The following is a 14,246-nucleotide window of genomic DNA, read 5'->3' as shown; positions in this document are numbered from 1 at the left end:
AAGAAGTTGTTCTTGAAAAGAAAGTCTGGGAGTTGTTTGAAGACCGCTCGTTCCATTGTCTTGGCCAGAAATTGAAGAAGGTAGACAGGTCGGTAGTTCTCCCCTACAGAGGGATCAAGAGAAGGCTTCTTGAGCAGTGGGGTAATCTGGGCTTGCTTGAATGAGGTTGGAAAAGCGAGATGTGTTGATGACTTGTGTAATAGCTGCCATTAGTGCGGGTGCAACTGCTTGAAGGAGAGTGGAAGGGATTGGATCAAGAAAGCAGGTGGTCGGATGGTTAGAGAGGAGGAGGGTGGATACGTCATTCTCAGTCAGAATTGCAAATGATGAGAGCATTGCAGTGTTGGAAGAACTTAGACGGATGTCATCATCTGGAGGAGAGAACTGTGAGTTGATGGCTGCCACCTTGTTGGTAAAGAAGTCGGCAAAGTCGTCAGCAGTGAGAGAGGTAGATGGCGGAGTTGAAGGTGGGTAGATAAGTGATTTGAAAGTGGAGAACAGCTTTCTGGTTTCCGAGGTGTTGCTGAGTTTCTCCTGGTAGTAATCGATCTTTGCCCTGGTGACACTTTGTGAAAAAGATCCAAGCAGATCTTGATACGCAGCAAGGGCAGATGGAGTCTTCCTCTCAGCACTCCTGAGCGTGGTGCATTGGTTACGGAACCAGTCGGAGAGCCACGGATTCGAAGCTGAGGGACGCACAGGTCTCGAAGACATGGGGCAGAGACAATCCAGACACATGCATCGAGGATGGAGAAGTCTTGTGTTGGGGGCAGAGTTGTGGAGACCAGCGAAGAGAATCGATCCGGGTTGAGAGACCTGAGGTTACGACAGAATGTTACAAGTGTGGCGGGAGAATACGAAGGTCTAGGGATGAAGACTGTGAGTTGAATGAAGAAATGATCCAATAAATGCAGAGGAGTGACCAAGATGTTGTCTGTGGTGCAGCTGGGGTGACCGTGTTCTATGGGATGATCCAGGTTTCTGTAAGTGCAAGCAGATGAACATCTAACTGTTTAGCAAAGGCTGGAATGAAGTCGGCCTTGTTCACTGCAGACTGGCAGTTCCACAGGGCAAGGGGAAAAGAAGGTGGCGTCAAAGTGGTCTGGGTGAGAGTGCGCAGGTGAGAAACATGACGTCTTCTAGTAGGACGCCATGTCCTGTGTCTGCAGAGGAGAATAGGGATCTGCTGAAAACACATGGTAAAACAAAGAAAAATGCTTTCCGGAGTAGAAAGGGTTAATGTTTAGCAAAGTAGAGAAACAGAGGAAGTAAAAGAAGTTAGAAATAAACTACCTAATGTCCTCGTGCAGGCAGACTCGCTCATCTTTACACAGTCAGTCTTCACACAAGGAGTCCTGAACACAAGGGCTGACACTTTTGCTGAAGCTCCAGCCCAACAGGTGCCTTATCTATGGTCTTAATTGGCTACAGCCCAAACCGACTCCTCATTGAAACCAACCTAACTTGTGTGCCTTTGTAAGGTCAAAGGTGTGAACGCTCGGTGATTACTAAGCTGAAACTACCACCAATAAAAGACCAAATATCCACTTTACCAGAAGTGCAAAACTTTGTACCTACAGTTCTTAACTCTATTAAAAACAGACTAAATCAGCAGACTCAAGAGAAATGACAGAAACGTAGCTACCTCTGAAACCAACAAACACATTTCAAACAGCCCTTACTCATTGAGTATATCTCCTGTCCCAGTTTGGTGCTTGTCCTGCGAAACATGCTGTGAAAGTCGCTGCTGACAGCCAAAGCAATCACAGCAGTACTGCCAGTAAGGAAGATGCCAGAGTTGGCCCAGGGAGCAAGAGCTTTTTTAACTCAAAGGAACAGTTGAAGACCACTTGGTTTTTCCCATTATTTGTCACTATGTGATGTGGGGTATACCAAGTGGTTAATGTGACTTTATCACGTGGTTGGAACATCTTCCCATAGCCTGCTTTGACCAGCTTCTTTAGCACTATAGGCTATTGCTTTCTCTGGATCTTTAGATAATTTCTTCTCTGTGACTCGCAGATGGGAAAGGATGTCCTCCTTAGGTCCCTTAAGGGGGAGCATGTGTTAGACACGTACGAGCGGTGTTGCATATCTCTGTGACAGACTGGAGGTAAACAGACACTGCTGTTCTGAGAGACAATGCCACAATCCCTTGGCTAGGCCACAGGTCACAGCTGCAGGGCCTCCAGGGCGCCCCAGCCTTACTGGCTCAACTGGAGAGATCAGATGAGAATGATCTGAATTGATCAATAATACAGAAGGGACATGGTGCAATGACTGCAGGAGCAAATATGTTAGATGCCTGTACATTTTTTTAGGGGGGTCTCCACTGGATGTGTGTGTTTAGCTATTCTTAGGCGTTTAGCCGTAAATTTTTTTGACTGTGCTCACTGTATTCCTCCTGTGTCCTGAATGTCTCACCATACTTGGGTGACCTTGCCACTTGACGTCATGATGCTGACCTGTAATAGGTCTCTCCAGGATCGTCACTCTCAGATGAGTTAGTGTAGTCAGATGATCCCTTGCCAAAATGGCAGATACTGCTGCTTAAGATGGAGCCAAAACGGTGGTCAGTAACACACTTTTTTTTTTTTTTTTTTTTTTTTTGCTTCAAACATTCAAAAACGCAAAGTTTAAATTGTGAAAACACAGAGGTTTGGTTAGGGTTACCCAAAAAAAACACTGGGCTAGGTTAGGCACTAAATAAAGATGGTCACGGTTGATTAAAAATTCGTACCTATGTAAGGGATTAGAGTTGCACTGTGACTGGTTGCAACAACAATAGTTGTTAAAAGTGTTTTTTTTACCCATTCCATGATCTAATTAATCATATTATACAGTGTGGAGTGGGATTTTAAAGTCACAGAAGCCAAAATCAATAATTTCACTCACCTAACCAGATGTGCTGTTGTATAAAGAGCTATTATAAGACAAATGAGCACTTTTTAAAAACTAAAATTATACGACCTTATTTCAATAGAGCCACTAAATTTAATATAGGCCGTAATTTATGCATAATATGGTCTCTGTAATGGTATTTTTTTACACAGGTATCTATTCAATTCAACATTATTTATATTGTCCCAATTTACAACAAAGTCATCTCAAGGCACTTTACAGAATAAAGTCCAGACTATACAAGCATGTAGAGGCAACCCATCAAATAACCCCTGAGCAATAACTAGGCAACAGTGGAGAGGAAACACTCCCTTTAACGGAAGAAACCTCCAGCAGAACCGGCTCAGGTGGGGCAGCCATCTGCCTTGACCGGTTGGGGTGAGTGGAAAGTGGAGAGAAAACAAAGCAACAAGAAATCCTTTGGCAGATTAGGATGGGTAGCTGCACACTGGAAAAACACAAAGCTCCAAAGCAGAGGAGACACCTGCTATTCTGCTTTAACAAAGCCACAAACATTGTACGTATGACTAATAAAAGGAACAGTATTTCAATGTGTGTAGCTTACAGGTTCACCCTGTGCTTGCGTAGCTACTCAGATTACCTCCTACAGTCTAAAGACATGCATGTTAAAATAACTGACTAAATCGCCTGTAGGTGTGAATGTGTGGTTGTCTGCCTTTTTTTGTGTTCCCTATACAGAGTGTACCCCACATCTCGCCCAACGACAATAGGGATATTCTCCAGCCTCTAATTGGTTAAGATGATGAATGAATGAATGTATAGATATTTATATTCAATTAATTAAAAGCTTTATAAATTCCACAAAAAAAATTTCTAAGATTTTTTAAATGCATTGATTTTATCATTTCTATTCTGAAATGTTAAATAATAATTGAAACACATGCAAAGCAAAAGTATTTTCAGTCGTTTTCTTAGACTTTTGAACTGCATAAAAATCCAAACTCACCTTTGTCCTCAATTGAATTGCCTGACAGGTTGATGGCCTGTAGCGCAGAGGATGTATGCTCCCGCATGGCAGCTGCCATTTTGATTGCAAAATCCCTGCGACACAATCAAAGATTACTGAAATTCCACCTTAATTAATAACTACAAACTTAACTTTTAATTATACTCTACAAATAAAAATATTTTTTAAATCTGAAAAAAGAGACAATTTTATAGTTGTTAATGTGCATATATAAAGTATCAGCTCAGAGAAAACAGAATGGTGCCCAAATAGAGCTAAAATCTAAAAGATTTATTGTGTCTTCTTTAAGTATTATTTATGTTTGACCTGGCAAAACCAGTTAGCTGTAAAGAATGTATTCAGTGTATAAACAGTACAGAGGGCTTAGTGCCACACCATTACATAATGGTTGTTACTAATCAGGCCAATCCAGAACACACTCATATGTGGTCTGGATCCGCATTTACAAACCTTTTTCTAACATTTAATTAACTTAAGAATCATTTCTTCAACTTTAAATCTTATTCAAGCAAAATCTGTGGGTCAAGTGAAAAGTTGAATTTTTTTAATATGCATCTCTGTAAGTCGTTTTTAAAAAGGCTTTTGTTTACAGTGCATATGGAAAGTATTTACAGCACTTAACCTTTTCCACACTTTGTTGTGTTACAGCCTTATCGTAAAATAGATCAAATTCATTTTTTTCCTAGAAACAAATACAATAATTACAATGTGAATGAAGTTAGCTTGAAATCTTTGCAAATATATTAATAATAAAAAAAAATAAAACATAACATAAGTACATAAGTAATGCAACCGCAAGGGGACACAAGCCAGTGTCTTCTTATGCCAGTCCCAAGTCTGGATAAATGCAGAGGGTTGTGTAAGAAAAGGCATCTGACATGAAACACATGCCAAATTAAAAATGTGAATCATGACTTTATGCCGAAAATAACTTCTATACCGCATCGGTCGGGGTCCGGGTCAACAACGACCGCCACTGGCGCTGTTGACCTACAGGGTACCGGTGGAAATTGGACTACTGTTGGCAAAGAAGGAGAGGAGGAAGGCGTGTTTGTAGGCAGAGAAAGAGGAGGAAAGCTATGATTGTAGGACTGACAGTAGGGACTTTAAAGAAGAGAAGGCAAGAGAGTTGGATGTCATAATGCAGAGATGGAAAGGTGATTAAGATGGTGGTGAAAACAATGATGTTGTACAGCTTAGAGATAGTGGCACTGAAGAAAAGACAGGAGGCAGAGCTGGAGGTAGCAGAGCTTAAGATGTTGAGGTTCTCTTTGGGAGTGACGAGGATGGACAGGATCAGGAATGAGGACATCAGAGGGACAGCTCATGTTAGATGTTTGGAGATAAAGTCAGAGAGGCCAGATTGAGGTGGTTTGGAGATGTTCAGAGGAGAGATGGTGACTACATCGGTAAAATGACGCTGAGGTTGGAGCTGCCGGGCAGGAGATCTAGAGGAAGACCAAAGCGAGATTGGTCTCCTCTTTTTGATTATGGCATGATTGATTATGGATGTAGTGAGAAAGGAAGTTAGTTGGTGTGAGAGAAGAGGATGCAGAGGATAGTGTTAGATGGAGGCACATGATTCACCGACCCCTGTAAGGGAACAGCCGAAAGGAAAAGAAGAAGAAGATCACACGTACATAAGTATTTATCACCTTTGTTTAATACTTTGTTGAAGCACCTTTAGCACCAATTACAGCCTCAAGTCTTTTTGAGTATGATGCTAAAAGCTTGGTATACTTATTTATGAGCAGTTTCTCATTTTCATTCTTCTTTACAGTACTTCTCAATCTCCATCAGGTTGGATTGAGAGCGTCAGTGCGCGTCATTTTCAGATCTCTCCAGAGATGTTCAATCAGGTTCAGGTCTGGGCTCTGGCTGGGCCACTCAAAGACATTCACAGAGCTGTCCCATAGCCAAACTTTGCTATCTTGGCTGTGTGCTTACGGTTGTTGTCCTATTGAAACAGGAAACCGTCACCCCAGTCTGAGGTCCAGAGCGCTCTGGAGCAGGTTTTCATCATGCTCACCTCTGTACATTGCTGCATTCATCTTTCCCTCGATCCTGACTAGTCTCCTAGTTTCTGCCGCTGAAAAACCTCCCTACAGGATGATGCTGCCACAACCATGCTTTACTGTAGCGATGGTATTGGCCAGGTAATGAGGGTGCCTGGTTTCCTCCAGACATGACAATTGACATTCAGGCCAAAGAGTTCAATCTTTGTTTCATCAGACCAGAGAATTTTGTTTCTCATGGTCTGAGAGACCTTGAGTTGCCTTTTGGCAAACTCCAGGCGGGCTGTCATGTACTTTTTACTGAGGAGTGATTTCCGTCTGGCTACTCTACCATACAGGCCTGATTGGTGGAGTGCCACAGAGATGGTTGTTCTTCTGGAAGATTCTCCTCTCTCCACAGAGAAATGCAGGAGCTCTTTCAGAGTGACCATCAGGTTCTTGCTCACCTCCACCAATCGAGAGAGAAGACCCTTCTGTCGATTGCTCAGTTTGGCTAGCTGGCCCGCTCTAGGAAGTCCTGGGGGTTTCAAACTTCTTCCATTTACGGTTTATGGAGGCCACTGTGCTCTTTGAGACCTTCAATGCTGCAGAAAGTTTTCAGTACCCCTCCCCAGATCTGGGTCTAAATTACAATCCTGTCTCGGAAGTCTACAGACAATTCCTTGGACTTCATGGCTTGGTATGCGGTTTTACATGCGCTGTTTACTGTGGGACCTTATATAGACAGGTGTATGCCTTTCCAAATCATGTCCAATCAACTGAATTTCACACAGGTGGACTCCACTAAAGTTGTAGAAACATCTCAAGAATGATCAGTACAAACAGAATGCACCAGAGCTCGATTTTGAGTGCCATGGCAAAATGTGGAAAAAGTTAAGCGCTGTGAATACTTATCTGATACACTGTTTACATGTCTGCACAAAATCACATGCAAACTCACAGTTTAAGTCCACAGTCTTCCAGCAAAAGCTCTTCCAGACTGGGGGATCTGGATAGTAGGAAAGTCAACTGCTGCTGGACATCTACTGTCTGAAGGTATAGAGACAATGAGAAGGGCAAAATCTGAAACAAATGTCCAGTCTGGTTTCTCATGTTGACATGTTGATTTAACTTTTCGTTTTGACATTTTGGAGGCTGGAGTTTGTGACCGCATTGGCTTTACCAGTTTTACTTGGCAACTGAGAGTTTAAACCTTGATAAATGTGAGCGTGTAGGTCAACCTTGATATGATAAATGCTCATATATTATATAAAGCAAGATATGCTCATATATTACATAAAACAAGTAAGAAATGCTAAAAAAATATTCAAGACAGAGTTCAATAGAGAGAGAATTATTATAATCTCAAAGGAGTTTCTATGTTTAAGAAAATCTGAAGTAATATCAAAGCAAATGTATTTCAGTTCAGGATGAATTAAAAAATTGTGAAACTCTCACTGGGTTTAAGAATGTTTAAAACAAAAGTACAATGTAGTATAATATGACTTTTTATATACGGGCAACAGATTGTTCTGTGAAAAGCTGTTTTCTTGTTTGTAGTTAATTTGAGCATTGCATGAAAACTACTCGATACTGAAATTGAATAATAATAAGAGGAGAACCTACTAGTTTGAGTTCTCTGCAAGAGATTTTGGTAAACCACTGGTTGAAGGACAAAGCTGCCACTGCTAATGCCAAGTCTCTAAGAGCAGAGCAGAAACAAAGACAGCCTTGTTAACAGACTATGTAACTGAGGTGAGGCTAAAATGAAAGGATGAAAGCACATTCTATTATATCTCACCTGCTGTCTAAATGACTGAAGTCTTGCAGTTTGAACTGTCTCCAGTTGTGCATGTAGTAGATGTTGTCTACGTCCTGCCAACAGTTAATCATGTTTTATTGGATCAATGCTAATATTAGTCTTTTGTTAAGTGTCTATTTCAATATCAGATGACATATAGAAATGTCTTATTCTTAATCTTGTGCTGAATTACACCAATATCTTACCCACTGAATTTCCTCCCTAGATTGCATCTCATTGAAATCACACAAAGCCGCGTAAGTGTCAGAGAACCCCCCTAGATAACACAAGGTGAAACAATAACAGGTGATAGTCAACATTAGTCAGCAGACACATGATGGTTAAAATGCTGTAAAATGAAAGGAACATACCACAGGATGCAGGTTGATTATTCAGCTGCTCTTCTATGGCACCAGTAAATGTGATGAGTCTCTGCTGTAGATCTGGAGTGATGGTCTTTAACAACTTTCTGAAGATGACAGAGCAAGAAATAGAGTTTATAATATATAAAGTATAACAAGACAAAGACTCTATAGCTGTGCCAGCAGCTCTGTGAAGCTGTTCTTAGTCACAGCTTTACTTTGGGCTCAATACTAATATAACCAAGGTAATAATAAATGTATTTTTAAGTTCTTAGTTTTTTTGTTATTTTAATATTTAGTCTGTTCACATTCTATCATGTATTCATTTGCTAACTGTCATTAAAGATAATGTCAATGGTTTGGCAATAAAGCCAGTGAGTGGGACAAAGTGAAATGGACAAAGTGAAATTTGACCTGATGACTTAACTCGATGAAAAATCAGGGGATCACAATTGTTACAATACACCCTGGCAGGAACATACATTTGTATGAGAATTCTCCTTAAAACTAAAAGTGTCATTCTCATGGTGGACCTAGAGGAAAAGGCATAGGAATGCCAGAGTCAAAAGTTTCATTCTCTCCCCTTGTTCTCTGTGATTCTATTTAAACCCTCAGGAAACTATGTGCAAAGTCAATTAAGTATTAATCAGCACCTGCATGAGGAACAAACAAGGATGTAGATGCAGTATATACACATAATGTCTATTAGATATGTGTGTATTCAGACATGTAGCAGGTTGTAGAAGTGAGACCCACCCCGGAGATGAATCAGGGAAGATCCTCTTCAATGAGGCAGTCATGTGACCTACCATGGCCTCAAGATCCTCAACATGTAGTACACTGAAAGACAGAGTCTGTCTATCTGTCTCTAACACAACCTGCAACACACATATGATGTCATACATGCATGATGTTTGATTTTTGGAAAGACACATAGGTCTTATTGGCCTATTATTGGAGCTGTACCTGTGTGAGACTGTGAATGTTGATTGAGCAAATCTCCAGGTAGCTGAATGTGCTCTCCATCTGTACATATAGACACATACTCATAGACATACACATACACAAACAAAGTTGTCTTTTCACACCTCTAAGGACTCTCTGTGGCATAACACCACGACCTGAACTCCAGTCCTTAACCTCTTCCTAACCTAAGCCTAATTATACTTGTCAAACTATCCTCAAACTGTTTTTCATGAAGGTAAAGTTACAAGATGAAGATAAAACACTAGCACAAAAAAGTTATTCTAGACTTCTTAGTTTTATTCAACTGAATAATTGCTCAAGGTTTAAATTTTTAAACTACCTCACATAAAAAGATAAACAGCTGGAAAATGAAGAGAGATTTATAGTTTAAATTGACAGCCCTTTGCCAAGGTCCCTGCAACCCGCATATTGCAAGTCCTCAGATTTTTCTTTTTTGCTTCATTTATGTGAGACAGATTAGATATTGGACTTAGCTTAGAGAAAAACATCAGATGTATTAACATTTAAGCTGTGATTTACCCTGACAGGTTGCTTGTTTATGAGCAGGTAACCTCTCCATAGGCTCAGTACCTAAGACAGAGATACATGATTAGAGGGAGAGAGAAAAGGTGTCAGACAGGTGCTAATTGTACTATGTGTTTATATTGAGGTGAAAGTGGATAGTGGAGTCATATTGGAGTGCTTTATAAGAAGAAGTGGCTCTGTTGTTTTGGCCACCATATTTAAAACAAATGAGGTCCACTAGAACTCCACTACCCACTTTCACCTCAATAATAAACACATAGTACAACTAGAAAAAGGATTTCCAAAAAGAAAATGTGCAATGAATGATTCAGCACTGAAATGATTTTCTAAGCAAAATTGAAAAAAGCTGATCTGTAAAGCTGATTCAGCTGTCTGTTACCACTGCAACAACAGCTTTTGAACTGCTGAGTCACACACATTTGAGTCACAAACATTCACTGTTCAGACTTTCCCTTGCAAAATGTGCAAAATGTGTAAAAGTATTAGTCCTATTAACAAAAATTAGAAACTGTGAGTGGCAGAAGGCTTTACTGAACACAGTGATATACTTTTTTGGAAGATACTCAATAAAACTAAGGCAGGTCGGCGATTTTAAACATTTCTGGACCTCCATTATAATGGGGTCCAATGACAGTTTCAGATGGCACCGAGCTTCTGGCCAATTACATTTCCTGAAAGATACCTATTTTTTAATGTATAATTTGCTGAGGTAAGAGTAAAGTTGACTGAAGAAAAAAAGAAAAACAGCTTGATAAAACTTGAACCTAGAAGGTAGAGTGTGTGTGATGTCACCCACTCTAGCTGGGCCAACATTATGCAATACACACAGAGAAGAAGAAAATTCACCAAAAAGTAACTAAACTAAAACTGTGATTATTAAAAAAAAACATAAAATATATTATTATGTAGAATACAATGCTGATAACTGAAAGTCTTGTGATTTGCTGTAAGTTTGAATTGTCTCTGACGTGCAGAAAAACGTACATAACACGGAAATAATAATAATAATAATAATGATAAAGATTAGGATAACATACTGACTGAGGTTACCACCTTTCTCAAAGTTTCAACCTAAAAACTGAGATACTATATCATCATAGAAGTAGAATTAATGACAGAGAGGCTGTATTGGTATTGATAATAATATTTATTGCTTATACACCTTGATATTAATTGATAAATTGATATTAAATAGAAAATAAAATGTCAGGGGAGTGATGGAAAAACATCACTCACCACAAACCGTTGGTTGGCTGATTTCCCACATGGTTGATTGGAATGGTTCAGAATGATGGGTATTACCAGACAGACTCTGTGAGGCCTCAGCAGGTCTGAGATCTGATCTGTTCACAGGGTAAGAGACACAGACAGGATCACTGTCAAATAAACTCAAGTATTTGTCATGTTGCTCAGCTTTCAGCTTCTTCATTCCCTTCTTAGCTCATGTGATTACCATCAGTTATTCATAATTGATTATATTATTTGACAATAATTAAGTGGTAATGTTGGTGTTATTGTATTTTTATGACATTAAAGTTACAGGCAGGCCAGCAGGGTCAGACCGGGGAAACTCCACTGAGGTTAGGTGTAATGACTGACTGGAGTTTTCCATCTGATCAAACTTTGTCTTCTTCAAGCAGTAGCACTCACACTAATGCCAACCATTAAACAAATCATTAACACATCTCTCACAACAGGCACCTTCCCCACCTCACTTAAAAAGGCCCGGCTTAGGAACCCTACTCTTGAACCCTCTCTTTTTGGCCAACACTTTCAGATTTCCTTTCTTTTAACCTCCTTGAAGTCAACCAGTCTGGCTTTGAGATTGGTAACTCCACAGAAATGGCACTCCTGACAGTTGTGGAATATCTGCAAGCTGCAAAATCTGCAGCACAGTTTTTCTTTTATAGTTCTTCTTGATCCATCTGAAGCCTTTGACATGGGGAACCACCTGATCCCCCTGTCCACACTCTCTGATTTGAGCATCTCTGGTACATCTCTGGCCCGGCTTTGGTCTTACTTATCTGGACAAACCTTGAAGGTATTCTGGCAGGGCCATGTTTCTAACTCTCACAGCCTCTCTACCGGGGTGCTGCAGGGCTCAGTTCTTGGTCGTTTTCTTTTTCCATCTACATCCCTCGGTTTTATCATCCACTGGCTTTTCCTGTTATTGTTATGCTGACTACTCACAGCTCTTCCTGAAATTTCCACTGGATGACTCTACTGTTTCATCACGCATTTCTGCCTGTCTCTCTGACATCTCTGCTTGTATGAGAGAAAGACATCTTCAACTCAACTTTTCCAAGACAGAAGTTCTAGTCTTTCAAAAACTTCAATACAACACCGCATTTGCATAAACACTGGGTCTTTAGTAATTGTTCCCACAGGTCCTTGGGGCATGATTGATGACTGAGGTTTGCCAAACACACCTCCTCTCTCTCTAGGGCATGAAGATTTGCCCTCAACAACATCAGAAACACCATTACTTTCTGAATATGCTATATAATGCAGGTTCTGGTCATATCTCATTTCCACTACTACAATGTCCTGATGATGGGGTTACCTGCATGTATAATCAAACTGCTCCAGATGATCCAAAATGCAGCTGCATGTCTTATTACTAATCAGCCAAAGTGGACACGTCATACCAATGTTCAGATCTATGCACTGACTTCCTGTAGCTGCCCACATCAGGTTCAAAGCTCTGAAGTTTGCCTAAGGAAGGTTCAAATCAACATAATTTATCTACCTGTCTAGCATCTTGAGGCCATGGTAGGTCCCACAACTTAAATGCATGCAGAAACTGTCTACCTGAACACCCTCATCCAGGTCTAAAATCCTTTCCATCCCTTGCAATCTCCCAAAGAACAGCATCTGCTGTTCCCACAATAGTGGAACAAGCTACCAAACTCTGCTTGCTGAAGTGCTTCGCTTCTAATATTCAAAAAATGTTGATAACAGAACTGCTCCACAACTTCCTATGCACTTCACTTAAAACATACCCCAATCTTTTGCTTGTATCTCATAAAAGAGAAACACAGCGCTTTGCTTAAATGTTTTCTGCTTGCCTTTTTTGCTTGCCTTGTTCCTCACTTGTAAGTTGATTTCAATGAAAGCATCTGCCAGATGACTAAATGTTAAATGTAAAAATTAAAACTTGAAATCTGTCATTTAGAGAATTAATCAGACTCTAAATTTAGTTCTTTGTAGTAGCCTGTTTGATCTGGTCAAAGAGTTTGTGTCTCATCAGTCTAGAGAATCTTCGTCCTCATGCTCTCAGAAACCTTTAAATGTAATTTGGTAAACTCCAAAGAGACTGTGGCTTCCATCTAACCACTGTATTGGCCTGATCTATGATATATTAGTCACATCTAAATATCACTGTAGAGGGCTACAGGGATCCAGAGATGCATTTATCCAAAGCAACTTACAAATGGGGTACAAAGCAAGCAATTAGCTAAGCTGAGAGGGGTCTGTTATTTAACTGCTGCCACAATCTTGATCCTACTGTAGAGTATTGAAAAAAATGTTTTTTTTGGGTCTAGATTTTAAGTAATGGATGCTCTGTTGTAACCATACTTGCTGTAACTATACTTGAGTGAATAATGAAACTAAACACCAAAGACTCTCACCACCCATGTGCTATTAAATGAATCCACAGTACAGTTACACCACAGACAATAAATGGAAAATATTAACACTTTTGATTGTTTTTTTCTTTTCTTGAGACTGTTTATTTTAATTATTGCCAAATACTTTACATCAATGTACATCAGTGCTGTTGCCTGCCTCTTATATAGAGTGGCTGAAATATAAGAATCCCCTCTCATTATAATGCAGTACAATTCACCAGTTGTAATAGTCAAACCCATTTCTAAAAAACTGAACAACATCCCTATGTAAACATATGTAATCTGTGGTACAACACTGAAATGGACCTTTCAAAGCCACTGGTTATAAGCCACTGTCATTTAGTTAAGTCATTAATGCTGCTTTTGAAGGTGGTTCATCTTACCTCTTATGTTCTGAGAGACAGAGCCCATTCTGAAGAACTTCAATAAATGTTGGGAAAATGGTAGATGCGCAGAGTGAAGTTGTGATCTACTGCTCTAGTTTTAATCTAAAAAAAAATAAATGAACTGCATTGAATGACAACTTCGACCAGCGTAGAATTATCAGCGTATTGTTTTACCCGACACTGGACAGAAAACATGGATTTGAAAGTTGTCACCAGGAACAAAGAGATTAATCCTGCTGGAATAAATTGGATCCAGTACTGGCTGAAGAGTAGCCTACATGAGGAGGATGTGTTTCATGGCAGCAGAAATAAAAAAAATAGAGGGTGAAGATACCAAATGTGTGGAGTCACAAACCACCACAAGGTCTTATAAATGCATGGCTGCATATGACTGACTTTCTCTTTTACTCTTGTACATATATGCACATGCGTCACCTTTTCTTGCTTACTGTGCACACATTTTTTGGTCATCAACATCGACACACATCCTGTTCCATGATGTGAGTAATAACTTCGTCTAACCTCCCCCACTGAAAAACACACCGCATCCAGGAAGTCTGCACTTTCACAATGTTCATCTCCAGACTGTTTAAAAATGTGTCACAATACTGAATTATTAATGGGTTTAAATTGGGAGAGATAAAATTGTGTGCAAGCATGAGTGCATCAA

General features: G+C 39.9%; 1 protein-coding gene across 6 annotated transcripts in view; it reads right to left on the bottom strand.

Annotated features, from left to right (window-relative positions):
- Positions 1-14,120, bottom strand: part of carmil2 (capping protein regulator and myosin 1 linker 2) — a 75,921-nt gene extending 61,801 nt beyond the window's left edge. For 4 of the 6 annotated variants that reach the window (XR_010914119.1, XM_067500545.1, XM_067500544.1 and 1 more), the window contains exons 1-11: positions 13,574-14,120; positions 10,795-10,901; positions 9,553-9,603; positions 9,013-9,072; positions 8,803-8,924; positions 8,056-8,153; positions 7,891-7,961; positions 7,685-7,758; positions 7,510-7,585; positions 6,845-6,933; positions 3,869-3,963 (exon numbers count right to left, since the gene is read on the bottom strand). Coding sequence is in view for 5 of the 6 variants with exons in the window: in XM_067500545.1 (XP_067356646.1) it covers positions 3,869-3,963; positions 6,845-6,933; positions 7,510-7,585; positions 7,685-7,758; positions 7,891-7,961; positions 8,056-8,153; positions 8,803-8,924; positions 9,013-9,072; positions 9,553-9,603; positions 10,795-10,901; positions 13,574-13,601 (871 nt within the window). In the remaining variant the exon portion in view is untranslated. The remainder of the gene's footprint in view (positions 1-3,868; positions 3,964-6,844; positions 6,934-7,509; positions 7,586-7,684; positions 7,759-7,890; positions 7,962-8,055; positions 8,154-8,802; positions 8,925-9,012; positions 9,073-9,552; positions 9,604-10,794; positions 10,902-13,573) is intronic. The other 2 variants (XM_067500542.1, XM_067500543.1) reach the window with 2 other exon arrangements.
- Between the last annotated feature and the right edge of the window lie 126 nt (positions 14,121-14,246).

Source organism: Channa argus, chromosome 4, assembly GCF_033026475.1.
Source record: "Channa argus isolate prfri chromosome 4, Channa argus male v1.0, whole genome shotgun sequence".
Taxonomy (NCBI): domain Eukaryota; kingdom Metazoa; phylum Chordata; class Actinopteri; order Anabantiformes; family Channidae; genus Channa; species Channa argus.
Note: the sequence above shows the minus strand (reverse complement) of the source record. Positions and strands in the feature narration are given on the sequence as shown.